Source organism: Crinia signifera, chromosome 2 (assembly GCF_055691185.1).
Source record: "Crinia signifera chromosome 2, ASM5569118v1, whole genome shotgun sequence".
In the NCBI taxonomy this organism is placed as follows: Eukaryota; Metazoa; Chordata; class Amphibia; order Anura; family Myobatrachidae; genus Crinia; species Crinia signifera.
In genome coordinates, this window is record NC_139218.1 from 82,339,357 (window position 1) to 82,353,895 (window position 14,539).

The 14,539-nt window shown below is 43.9% G+C and overlaps 1 protein-coding gene across 3 annotated transcripts in view; it reads left to right on the plus strand.

Moving 5' to 3' along the window:
• The window catches only part of SH3KBP1 (SH3 domain containing kinase binding protein 1), a 345,673-nt gene that overhangs the window by 322,998 nt on the left and 8,136 nt on the right, over window positions 1-14,539 (plus strand). For all 3 annotated transcript variants that reach the window (XM_083172486.1, XM_083172487.1, XM_083172488.1), the window contains 3 exons: window positions 11,011-11,120; window positions 11,996-12,124; window positions 13,526-13,779. In XM_083172486.1, coding sequence (XP_083028612.1) covers window positions 11,011-11,120; window positions 11,996-12,124; window positions 13,526-13,779 — 493 coding nt within the window. The remainder of the gene's footprint in view (window positions 1-11,010; window positions 11,121-11,995; window positions 12,125-13,525; window positions 13,780-14,539) is intronic.

Sequence of the window (14,539 nt, forward strand, 5' to 3'; positions counted from 1 at the left end):
GGTTACCACCCCATAAGCCGGCTTCCTGACAGTCAAATTGCCAGGGGATTGTAATTACAACTATTTTTGTCGCTATTTTGGCTCAGGCAGTCATTCAATAATACCGTGGATTGCGAATTTACACATCAGCAATCAACTCTGAATCAGGCCCATATAGACATCAAGAAATTGCTATTAAAGCATTTGTTTAATATGTTGTTATATTTTATCATATAGATGCATTTTTGTCTTGTACACAAAAACCACACCTGTTAGTATTAGCAGGGCAGCCAAGGAGGGGAAGGTGGGGGGGGGGGGAGTGGGTACTGGGTACTAATTACCCGGGCCCAGGCTTGCTGGAGGGGCCCGGCAGGGGCCCTGGTCTGACCCCTCCTTTCCCCCTCTGTCCCTCCTGGGCAGCAACAACAGCACACACTTCTACAGCATGTGCTGTGCTGACAGCAGGCTCAGCATGAGCATCTCGCTGACAGCAGGCTCAGCATTAGCTCTCACCCTGTCAGTACAGCACATGCTGTAGGTGTGTGCTGCTGCTGATTTTAGAGTTTTTAGAGTTTTCTTTCACCCACTCTAAACATTTTGGGGGTGTGGCCTAAGTGAGGGAGGTGGCCACACCTCCCATATTTAGGCCACACCCCCACATTTTAGTGGGGCCTGTCACTCCTCTCGGCTGCCCTGAGTATTAGACAAAACCTTGCAACATTTTCTTTATCATTGCAGTGTGGTCTACAAGGTGATTAATAGGTGTTCCCATTATTCTACAATATATACTAGTCCATTCACTTACTGTACATCAGCATTAAAGCACATTTACTTAGCTCTAAGAGTGTGTATTAAATATATATGAGCCTGTTCTCTAGCCATTATTTATGGATCCAATGTCAGGGAATTATTAATGTACAAGAGGGCCCTGCTTTTCAGTGTTTCGCTAAATTCATTTTTTCAGTGCATATATACTGTTCTGTGTTTTGCATTTAAGCAGCATTAAATTAGTTCAAATGCAAATTTTTCGGTTTTCAGAACTAACCCACTCTGTGTGGGGCCCTACCGAGCTGAATAGACCTCTTCTACTGTAATTGGCAAAGTGAGAAGTAGTTATTATTACATTGGTACTTTCTATGACACCTCTTTTTTGTCAGTGTTGTATACAGTACAGTATGTAGGTGGGACTGAATTTTTAAGAGAGAAAATAATTAATAAAATGTAAATAATTTTGATAATTCAGGATAGACTTTGTTATTCAGCCAATATGAACAAAAGTTTCACCATTTTACTGGTTTTGTAACAGTTGCAGTATGTTGCACAGAGTTCGCACAAAAATAATCGCTGCACCTGCACGTGAGAGCAATGAGTGGGTGTTTCAGTTAATCAGAGCAGAACAAAACATTCAATCTTCTTCATGTCATAGTGTTTCCTGCAGGACATTTTAATGCAGATTTTTTTGATTGAACGGAATGAACATAATAGTGATCTTAACAAAAGGATGAATAACAGATCTGTGCGGGAATATTTCATTTTCCAATATTCCTTTAATTACTATGTCCATCAGCTGTACTATGGGCCTCTTTCATTTAGCAAGTGTAGCTGCAGCCCAGGAATGAAAAAGTTGACCACCGGTGCCGTCGCAAACTCATTCACAATTGTTTACGCATTCACGACATGCATAAATACAAGGAACATCAGAACTAAGGGTTTACAGTATCTATGACTACACAGAATGGACACAACAGGAGCGGCACAGGAGCCATGTTATTTTACACGTTAACTTGTAGCTGACACCAGATACCTGCCCCAAAACAGCCATGATACACCTGTTTTTTTCCAACTACTCAGGTGGGAAGGCGCTGACTAAGTGTAGGCGCCATTGTTACAGTGCCACCTGCCGCTGCATCTGCTGTGGCCGGGATTGGGGACTCTCAGATTTACTAGCCTGCATCTCAGCGCTTCTCCTGGGTCAGCCTTCTTATCAAAATGGCCAGCCCTTACAGTAGACAGTTTTTGAGGATGCTAAAGGAGGCGGTGGCAGGCCAATGTCCCAGCCACAGGGGTGAGGAAGGGCGGGGTGTGTGTGTGTGGGGGGGGGTCTTAACTGGGGGTTGGGGGTGCCAAAGGGGGGGGGGGGCACATTATTTGTTGTTACGCCACTGCACTCCCTGTAAACTCCAAGTTAACACCTCCAAACATTCAGTTACCATCAATCACATTGCAATGGAACAAGGTTGTTCGCAGGCTACTAATAATTACTCCATTACGGAGCATCAGCCATTGCATACAAACATGAATTGAGCTCAATGTGTGGAAATACTGAAATTGTGTTCATTACATCCAGCAAGTTAGGTGTTTGTAGACTGACAGCTTTTGTGTTCACATACTGTGGCAGCCATACCTCTCTGTGCTGCAGTCAGAGATCAGGTCCTGCATGGTTTTTGTCTTTCTCGTGTATCTATAATGTCATCATTGTTACTACAAGTGATGCTTCTCTTTTCCATTCATTTTCCATCAAGCGTTCTTCACTTGCATCTCTTTACTATGGGTAACTACTCTTCTTCACTTGATGAGGGTAAGGCTCTTTCACCTATTCTCTACGGGTGTGGCTTGCATAGATGCATGTCTAATATGTCAACATCCCCTTCTCAAGGCTAGATTTCTCTGGGTTCTAGGTTGGTTTCTGAAAGGAATGTAAGACGCCATTTTGTTACATCATTACAACCGTACCATGTCATAACAGTAATCTGATTGGCTGTAGTCTGGAATATATGAGTCTTAGTTCACCATATAATGCTTTAGCTATACAAAGAACCGAGTATTTAGGGGTAATGACGAACTATTCCAAGAAAACAATTATATTACTATGTCACAGGGGTCAACTTTATGTAGAAAATATTTATGGAAACTGAGAATGACTGTAGGGATCAGGATAGTTACAGGTTAGTCTGAGAAAGTATCTCACAGCATTTAGAGGGGGATTTCTTGTGTTCAAATAACTTATTGTAAGAGCTTGGTTGATATAACTAACAGCACCGATGTACTGCAAGATAATAGGGGTAATTCAGACCTGATCGCTCAGCCACAAATTCACCCGGTGGCAATTATCGTTAGACTGTGCATGCGTACGGCCCGTAGTAGACATGCGTGAGGCCGTCGTGCAATGACAGCTTGCTGCTTTATTTGATCGCTGGCCATACGCAAGGTGATTGACAGGAAGAAGGCGTCTGAGGGTGGTATCCGGACATTTTGTGGGAGTGCCAAGAAAATGCCTGAAAAAACACTGGGAGTGACAGGGAAAATGTAGGCGTGCCCAAGCGTTTCAGGGGAGTGTGTGTGTGAAGTCAGCTCCAGGCCGGATGTGCCTGTTTTGACTGGTGACTGGTCTAGAAATCATTTGATGGTGAGCAACTTACAACGGGTCTTAAAGGCGGGATTTCACTCTGATGGGGCAGCCTCTACCTGAACGCTGGCCGCTGTGACTTCGTTGCTGTGCGATCAGGCCTGCATTCCCCCCAATATGCTGTTACAATTCTATTTGCAAACCCAGCAACTGGAAGTGCCATATATCAATTTACCAAATGCAAACCCAGTATCTGTTGTCATGGTAACAACAGAATAATAACCAAGGTTTCATAAGAATGAAAAATGAGTGAGGACAAGTTGTACAAAAATAAATAAAAAATAGTTAAGAATAATCTGAGCATGCCAATGTCCACATCCAGTATAACTCCAGTCCTAACATCATGCTTTAAATTACATGGTTAATGCTAGGTACACACCAGAACCATAATGATGAGATGACCATATGATGGTCGCACGATCTGCTGGAGCACACTATCTGCTCACGATCTGCATCCGGTCCGATTCTGATCTGTACCCAGTTGAAGGGGTTGTTATCAAATCCTGGCTGCAGCAGGTAAGATCTGCAAAACGACCAAACGACCAGCGGGGATGCGCATCAGATCAGAATCGGATCTAAAATATGTCCTAACATGCCCAATTTACATACAATAGATCGAGATTGTATAGAAACTGGGGAATGAGGCCAAATCGTTCTGGTGTCTACCCAGCATAAGATCAGGGCTTTAATGTGGCAGGTAACCCTATGTACTTTTTATAGTCTTCCACTGTTTACTGTACTTATGCTGTGATACTCTGTTCAGAGCCCTGGTCTCCAAAACATAAAAACCCATTGGGATAAATTGTTACCCCAACTGCAAGCGAGATCTTACTGCCCCCACATCAGTGCCTTCTGATGTGGGGGCTAATGCACAATTGGCTGAATAGATCAAAATCCACTCAAAAGAACAGAGGCAAAGCTGCAAGGTCTCCTCAGCCGCCTCCTCTCCTGTGCCTCGCTCCCTCCCCGCTCAGCGTCCCCACCTCCCTTCCTGTTCAGTGACCACGCCTCTGTCTACCCAGTGGCGGCAGCAGCAGCCTCGGACACAGGATCAAATCCTCCCGAGGCTGCTTCTTCCACTGTCCAACAAGCACTTATATTTTTATTACAATTGCATAATCCCAACACCCACAGCCCAGGGGTGGAGAGGACAGCCCGGGCTGGGGTTTGCGGCGGAGGGGCTCTTTATTGGGGGGTTGCCACTCCCACAGGGACCCTGCCTGGGCTGACCAGCTAGGGTGCTCATGCTTAAGCAGGGGGACCTTATGTAAAAAGTGTCCCCCTGCTGTGGCATGACATCGCTGGCCGTTTGACCCCGCTGCTGATTTTCAAAATACAGGGGACCTCTACTCATTTTGTCACCGTATTTTGGGAACCAGGACCGGGCTCAAGAGCCTGGTGCTGGTTATAGAAATACAGGGGGACCCCAGCTTTTTCCCCCCTGTATTTCTGTAACCAGGACCAGCTCAATGAGCCCAGGGCTGGTTATAGCCTGACGGGGGGACCCCACAATGTTTTTTTTATTATTATTTATTTTCTATTTTATTACACATGGATCTGACTAATATGACAGATTTGACTGATCCGTGCAGGCTTCAGCCAAATCTGTCTGGAAAATGAGTATTTTCCAGTTGTATTTTTTGCTGAATTACCAGACAAATTCAGCAGTAGCATTTAAGCCAACCCCCCAGCACCCTGTAGAACAGCCCATCAGATAAATTGTATGTTTTAAGTGTATGCAGTAAGATAAAACGCATGCGATTTGTCACAGGTTGATAAATTGGGTCCAGTATGAAATGACGGCGGTCGAAATCCCGACGCCGGAATCCTGACCGCCGCAGTGCCGACAAGGGGGAGCCGTGGATTCCGAACCCCCCCCCCCCCCCCCCCCGGTGCCTCGCTACGCTTGGCACACTATTTTGTTCTGCCTCTATGGGTGTCGTGGACACTATTAGAGGGACAAAGTGCCGGCATTGTGGCGGTCAGGATTCCGGTGTCGGGATTCCGGCCACCGGGATTCCAACTGCCAGCATATTGACCGCATCCCGATAAATTGCATGCAATATATCTGATGTGAAATAAGCACTCAAGTACAAAATCTGACATGGAGGACTCCAGGGAAGCTGCCGGGGAGTTCAAGGGAAATCTCATGCCATTTCAAGCGTCAGATAACTTGCTCTAGTGTATGGCCATCTTTAGAAAACACTCAATAAGCATACCCACATCGGCTTTGCCATCTCCCTATTAGTTCCCACGAATGCTCACTATAATTATCACCAAGATGCTGTGCTGTTTCTCTGTGAGCAGACAGTCAGGGCACATGTACAATGTGTCTGACCAATTCCATTAAGTACAAAATGCTCTATTCCAGGACTTCCCTGCCAGTGGCAGTTACAGAGGTGGGACTCCAGCACAGTCCAGAATTCAAAGAGGGGGGTCACATCAACTGCCAGTGAGTCCAGGTAAGTGATGTTTGAGGTGGCAGTAGGTGTGGCTCCCCTTTTTGAATATTAGACAGTGGTGCAGTCCCACCTATGTAACTGTCGCTGGCAAGGTCCAGAAACAGAGCATTTTGTACCTAATGGAATGGACCTTGTTGGAGGGTATGCTAACCAGTGCTTTGGCTGGCAATTTGCCTAGATCTTGAGTACATGTAGTCAAGATCTAGTCAGGTGATGTGCGAGATTGCACATTGTCGTCGCTCGGGTGCATACACATGGAGCAATCTGTGCTTGATTTCTTAGAAATCTAGTCAGATCAATTAGAAAACGGCCTATTATTGCACCGTGTGTATTCCGTATCAGATGCCTGCACAGACTTAAAGCATCAGCCAACTGCGTCCACCTCTGAACCAGGCCCTCATGTTGGTAAAGTGCTACTCATACATTATTTATGGTAATAGTTACACAAAGTGCCTGCAAACACCTTGTCTCATCATTACAAATACTGTATGCCATTTCATGTCTAGCAAGTGACGCATGGCATATGTCAGTAACGGGGGATTGTGAGATGTGTGGTAAGAGCTAGGCAGCATAAATAAAGTGTATTGCGTGTTATTTAATGTAAAGGAGTGACGTGTATTGTGTGTGGCAATACAGATATAACTGTGAGCGTGGGTGTATGAGCAGCTTTGGGGTGTAATAAACAGAAGTATGATGTGTGCTGGAAATAACTGGAATTATAGTACAGAGTATAGATAGTTTGAATGTCTATGGGTTTAGTATTGTTTAGGTTGTTGTGTGGGAGAATATGTGTAATATTGGAATGTTTATTAGAATGTTTTGTATAAGAGAAATTATAATGAGCAAACAATCCGCAGACGGCCCCATATGCAGGGGATGGCATAGAAGGCCTCCTTCATCAGAGCCTTGCCACCAACTGGATAGAGAGATTACCAACTGGGGCTGTTCTGCAGTTGAAAGATCTCAGCCTGCAACTGTGTTTACAATGAGGGAACATTGGGGCAGATGTATTAAGCCTGGAGAAGAGATAAACTGGAGATAAAGTGGAGATAACTTGGAAGAGTTAACGCACCAGCCAACCAGCTGTGTTTGAAATATGACAGTTGGGATCTGATTGGCTGGTGCGTTATCTCCTTCCACTTTATCTCCAGTTTATCTCTTCACCAGGCTTAATACATCTGTCCCATTGTATCACATGCAATCCTGCCGCCGGGGAAGGTCCTGGGCGGCTCAGGGAGTATCAGATGGCCATACACTGCTGCGATGCGCGGCCCTCAGCATCGCTATCGCCCTGCCAAGTAGACTGTGCAGGCAAGGCACTTTTCACTAAGCCGCCACAGACAGTGATTTTGCCCGCAGCTGTGGGAGGCCCGGATTTAATTAGCTGTCTTATCTCTAACAGCTATCTACATCTTAATTGCAGGATTCGGCTAGTGAAAATCGCCGAGCCATGTGTATACCCCTTTACTCATGTATTGTGGCCACTGGGAAACCTTCAAATATTAGGGAGTCATTGAGTAGCAAGTATGCGTGTACTGATGTTTCCTGTTACACCCTTGCTGCATAGCGTGCCATCTCCCCAGATTACCAAGTATGAGCGCATGCTCCCCCCCAATCCAATTCTATGGAAAAGCGGCAGCTGCAAATGGATCACAGCTTCCTGCGGCATAGCGCACCTGCACCAATTGTGTCATCGTGACTGATGCGGTACTGACTGTGGGACTAACACTGCATTAGTCCCACAGATATTGCAATAACTATGCCTGTAATGTACAGTCTGTGGCTACTTCTCCTGCTTCTGGGTGTGTTACCAAGAATCAGGAAAGGTGCTTATAACATTGTGAAATGGCGGTAATAATGTTGTGCCTAGGTGAGGCCTGAATGCTCAAATCATAGCCAGACCTATTGCAGTACATATAGTGGGTGGAATTCAATTGCGGATGATCGGAATTCCTATTTTTCAGATGTACACCAGCACCTCACTTCCCCCAAAATCGACAATTTTCCCTTGCAAGCGAGGAATATTAACGATATTGGACTAAAGGTATTCCAATGTACAGGGGCCTAATTCAGGTCGTGATACAGAAGTGGCACATGCCACAAAGTACCGATGTACATGCCACAAAGTAACACAAAGTACCAATGTTATAGGATCGATCCCTAACTATATTGTACAATATACAAAACACAATACCATAAATGTGAAAACATTATTGATGCAGCACAGCATTTTACAGTTATTTTTGTAACTATTTAATCTGATAAATTGTTAAAATTATGTTTATGTACTTAACTTTTTTTTATCAGCTAGATGTAAGATTTGAAAGGGTCTTCCATATATAGTTCACTCAAACTAAAATAATACTATTAATCAGACATAAAACAGAAGGTTCAAAAAATGTGGAGAACAAACAAAGGGGGTCAGTACCCCTTGGCCACCCTCTAGCAAAGGGCCCCTTGTGGTTGCCATATATTTTTTTAAGAATGTTTTTTTTTTTTTTTAGCTAAAGGTTTTGTGCATGGGAGTTGGGGTAGTGCTGCAGTTTCACCTATCTGCCAATGTGACAATGATTAATGGCGCTGAGCATCTGGAGCTGAGGCACACTGACTGCACAAGTGTGCAGTGCATTACTGGGAGTTGACAAATGCTGGCCACACATCAGACCAACTTTCCTCCAACCATCCAACTAGTTGGTTGGATGGAATAAAAACCTGGTACTGGATAGGAGCAAATGTAATTTGTAATTAAGCCATTTGTTTCCCAAATCTGAACAACTGTCACATAATGTACTGTAGTTGGACCTATTTGATTTAAATAATTTGTCCATTCTCCTGAGTTTGTGAGAAAATAGCTTATTGGCATTTGCCCTCATACAGTACCGGATCTTCAGTCGAACCAACCAACTAGTTGGATGGTTGGAGGAAAGTTGGTCTGATGTGTGGCCAGCATAAAAGTAACATGACACGTTGCACAAGAGGGCAGAGGCTGAGAGGTTGTGCTGAGCTCTGATTGGTGGAGCTCATTGCATACTTCTCAGGCCCATGGAGGACAGCAGCAGCAGCAGCCTAGTCACGGGACGGTTTTTAATCAGAGGCAGCACTGAGCATGTGAGGTCTCCTACAGAGTGGTGCCCATACACTAGTACAATTTATCATCAGATCTGGCTGGTTGGAATAAAAACATGGTTATGGATGAGTGACAGTTTGTCAGTTTTCCAGCATTTCCAAGCAAATGGTCAACTGTCATTTGCTCTCATCCATAACCATGTTTTTGTTCCAACCAGCCAGATCTGAAGATAAACCTGCATGTGTATGGCCACCTTAAGGTGCAGAGGGACAAACACAGTTTTTTTATGTGGTATGTATGTATGTATATATATATATCCCCCCTGCAGTTACCCATTGACCAAGTGGGATACGCTCATTACGTCTACAGCAACTAGGTCGACAGGCAACAAGGTCGACATGGGTCTAGGTCGACAGATCATTAGGTCGACATGGGCAAGGTCCACAGTCAAAAGGCTGACATGGGGTTTTTCACTGTTTTTGAGCCGACATGTGCTGACAGGTGGTATTTCATGCCCTATCATCCACTACGGCATGGTGGGAGACTAAAATAGTGTGCCAAGCGTAGCGAGGCACCGTGCCTGAAGCATAGCGAGCGGATGTGGTGCACTTGAAACTGTGTCCATATCGACTGTGTTGACATTCGGGTAAAAAAACAGTGACAAAACCCATGTCGACCTTTCGACTGTCAACCTTGCCCATGTCAACCTAATACTTGTGTCGACCTAATGTCCTGTCGACCTAGACCCGTGTTGACCTAGACCCGTGTCGACCTTGACCCATGTCGACCTTGCTGCCTGTGGACACAATGCTTGTCGACCTAGTTGTTGTTAACCTAATGATCCACACCCGACCAAGTTTATACTGCCTTTACTCTTTGTTTTGACAGTGTAATAGTCTCCCATGGAGTTTGCGGCCAGTAATGACAAATGCAAGGGGGGCCCCCCTGTCTAAAGTGCCCCGGGCCCACGAAGGCTTAATCTGGCACTGTACAGGATGAAAATATATTATGGACAAAATGCCTTGCTTGCCGATGTACATTGAGTAGTCTGAAGACACATAACATGGGAGCAGATTTAATGTAACATGTAACAATTTAGCACTGGGATCCCAGCACATGGGACTGCCGGTCATGCCTTGTTAAAATTCGGATATAATTGAGCTTGTAAAATAACTGCACGCTGTTTTATAAGTGTTGTGTTAATTTAACCAGCTGGCAATGTTGTTTTTGACCTTCTAACGTTGTTATTATAGTCTTGTCTAACAAGTAGTAAGCATGATGGAGAGACATGGATGGTGGTATTTATAGGGTCATAGCTAGCCACTGAGGTTAATTTACATATATATGTGTATATTTCTTAGCTCTATGTAGAAAATAGATGGATCAAGGTAAACATTGACTTTATTAAACACTTTTGACCCTATATCCAAATATAATGTGAGGGCTGCTCCCATGGTGCAAGGCACCCACGTGTGTTGTGGTAAAGATTGCAGATCCTGTATTGTATTACAGATGGGCCCTTCCAGCTCACCACGCATGCTTGATTAACTGACTGGATTAAGACCATTAACTCAGATCTGCATTATGACATTGGTTTCACATTGATAGCTGCTGAAGCCTGCTGTCATGTGGGGACACTGTGCCTTGGTTATTGTAGGCACAGGGTTTGTTGCCTGCACACACCAGACAGTGTAATTGAACATGTGCCGTTGGCAGATGTGTGACTGCAATTGGCAAGGAAACTACTGCACTATCTCTCAGTCAGTCCGTCCATATGTATTCTCAGAGCCAAAGAAGCCAACATGTTTATTCACGTCATCACTTTAGCCGGGATTGGGGAATGAGGTAAATGCTCATCTAATGATATGATGTCATTATTCCATTTCTTATACATTTTTGAATATGCTTGGTCATGTGAGGAAGATACACATAATGAAAACAGACATTGTGAAGAAACTCTTCAATAATAATAATATATAAGTTTAGGAATCCAATTCCTTGTGTCAGAAGTGTCTGCGAGGAGCTGACACGTGTCAGGGATCCTTTAGTCTTGTATATCTACACATGTATTGCTATTCCTGTATTTTATCTTGTAGATGTTGAAGGCTTTGATTCTGTTGTGTCAGTTGGAGAGAAACTAAGTCATCCTACTGCATCCAGACCCAAATCCAGTGGGAGACGTCCACCTTCTCAGTCTCTGACGTCGGTAAGCCTTGTGCCTGCAGGCGTGTTTCTATAAAGAAATGCTCAGGTTATTTATATATAATCATTTCTGTACTTGCAGAAGCGATACTGTAGCTAGTCGCTAATTAAAACTGTTAGACTACTCCGGAGCCCTCTTACAGATAGACATACAGTATCAGCTTGGTTGGTAGAAATGGGATTTTTGAGGAAAGAAGGGATTCTGGGAGTAAAATCTGTGATACCACATTTCCATAGGAACAGACCAGTAGTAAAACACTGGTAATGCTCTACTGTATAATAGCCACAGATACCTACTACGCTGACAGAATTATATATTCTCATATTTATCATTTTCTTTGTGTAATAATTATTAATATTCATATACACAGTGGGGGTTATTCTGGTTGATTTGCCTTGCAAATGGTGGCCTGGTGCTACCCATTCGCAATTCCCTCGCACAGTAACATCCATTCGCAGCCTAGTGGCATCAACCCACATCATTTGATGGTCGGCTACCATCGAATGATGGAGAGGTACACGCATATAAGAGTCACTTACGTATGCATGGACGCTCAGGAGGAAGTGGGCCGCCAGCTGACATCCGGTGATGTCAGCTGGCGGCCCCCCACACCCGCCTCATTGGGGCATTTGCATGAGAACGCCCAGCGTTCTCATGGAAACGCCTGTGAAATGCTGGGCATTCCCATATGTAAATGGGTTGGCCCACTGCCCAACACTTGGGTGCATGCTCGCCATGGCCGCACGCATCCTGCATCCATAACCCCCAGTTTACGTAATCACAGAACATAAAGTATTATTCCTGTAGTAAAAGTAGCTTATGGTTTTTCATGTGTCTCATGCTTAATTTTTACAATGTTTTTGGCTGTTATGCTGCAGTCATCCCTTTCTAGTCCAGATTTCTTTGACTCTCCAAGCCCAGAGGATGAGAAGGACGATATCGCTAATTTAGCACAGAGAGCAATAGACCCGTCCAAGAAGTCTCCTCGATGTGCAACAGGATCACAGGTAAGTTGGGGGATAGGTTAAGTGATGTAAGGTACACTTACCAACATAACGTGCAGTTTTAGCATATTGTCTCTGGTATATGATCAAATAAGCTATGAATTTGTATTTGTTTATTAATTAAAATCAGTGGACCCTGTGGACGATGCCTCAATGTAATTGCTGTCACACATAGGGGGTTATTCTGATTCACTCGAAAAGGCACAATCACTCTCTAATGGACAAAACCATATGCACTGCAGGTGGGGCTGATGTAACATGTGCAGAGAGAATTAGATTTAGGTGGGGGGTGTACTTCAAACTGATATCTATATTGCAGTTTAAAAATAAAGCAGCCAGTATTTACCCCGCACAGAAACAATAAAACAGCCAAATGTAACTCTCTGCACATGTTACATCAGCCCCACCTGCAGTGCACATGGTTTTGTCCATTAGAGAGTGATTGTGCCTCTCCGAGTGAATCAGAATAACCCCCATAGTGTAATTTGCACGCTGCAAAAAATATGTGTCTGCATTACTGTTTTATTTGCAGATGTGTGCCTAATTCCTGTCTCTCACCTCTTCCAATTTTGATGGGACAGTAACAACTGTAGTGGATACTTGTCCCAAGTGCGGGGTATGTTGGGTAGTATGTCCAACACTGCTATTCTGCCACAGGTGTGCTGCAATGCTGGGATGTCTTTGGGGGAGGAGAAGGATTGAGGGAGGTATGCACAGGATATCCTATTAACCGTTACATTTTTTGCACGGAAAGAAGGTGGTTTTACTGCGATAGATGCCGATGGTCATTATCATGTTATCCAAATATAGTGTGTTTTTTTCTGCTCGAAAAATTACCTTTTTTCATGCGGAAACTCATAGGGTCTGCGAAAAGCCATAGGCCTACGTGTTTTTATGGCGCTGATCAGGGAAAAAAGGGCTGGGAATCAGGCAGCAAAATCAAATCCCAGATAAGTGCTGACATCGGGGTTAATACAGATACAGATTTTGTTCCCCTCCAGCCTTGCTGTAGTCACATTAAACAGTTCTTCTGAGCATCGTTTTGTGCATTTTTACCTGAAAATTTATTTGCACCTCTAAACAAATAATACCCCCAAGCAGACTCCAGGAAAACAATGTAATGTAGCATTTAATATGCAGTTACACACAGAATATAGGCATGCTGCATATGATATAATATTGTTCTACATTAGTAGAGATGCCAAGGAACTGCCAGCTCACTCATGCCAGGCATCTTGCAGTGCATCACGTATTACGGCTATGTATGAGAACACATCTGTAGGATATCCCTGAGCAAGTCAATTAGTCATGGTAAAATACTGTGGCTAATTGTATACTACCATCAGTCTTATGTATAAGAATTAATATTAACTATGTTTTCTGTTGCTTAAACTATTTTTACAGGTGCCAGATAACAGAGCTATGTTGCCCCCCAAACCAGGAGGCTTAATCTCCAGTGTTAGCTTCTCACATGGAGCTCCTGGTGCCCCATCAGCTTTCCACTCTGTCACCTCAAGCAGTCACAGGTCAAACTCTCCATCCTTTGGTAGCTCTGAAGCAAGACACAAAGCTGAGCACAACCAGTCGCCACTTGAAGAGCTGCAGACACAAGTCAAGGATCTGAGAAGCATCATTGAGACAATGAAGGACCAGCAAAAGTAAGTTTTATTATGTTAGCTTAGACCAGGCCCTCCAGCTGTTGTGAAGATACAAGTCCCATCATGACTTGCCACAGTTTTGCTACTAGGGAATGTTAAACTATGGCAAGGCATGCTGGGATGTGTAGTTTCACAACAGCTGGATGGCCACAGTTTGGACATGCATGGCTTAGACCAGTGGTAGCCAACCCTAGCCCTCGAGAGCTACCAACAGTTCACATTTTCCAGACATCCTAGCTGCTGCGCAGCTGCACTCATTAATCACTGACACATTTTAAAAGATACACAGATGGAGCTAATTAGCTCACTTGTGATTCTGTGAGGAGACCTGCAAAACATGCACTGTTGGTAGCTCTAGAGGACTAGGGTTGGCTACCCCAGACTAGACTGATATCTGCTAAGCTTTATAGCACAGACATTTATCAAGAAAGCTTATGGTTACAGAATAGTGTAGAATGTTGTGCAATAGAGGAAGCCATTCTCCTCTTCCTGAGTATTTCTCTACTGTGCCGTCAGCACAGAAACTGAGTAACAGGAACACAGAAAATGCTATTTATAATATGTCACACATTGACAAGTATGCACTTGTGTGTGAAGGTTAGAAAGACTATTATGCACAGTGGTTGTAGAAATTATTCACATGTGCTTATTAAAATTCTACCACTGATCTACACAAAATGCTGTAAAGATTTTTTTCCTAATTAATTACAAACACATAAGCGATCATTGATTAGATAAGTAATCACTGTTTTTTGATCAA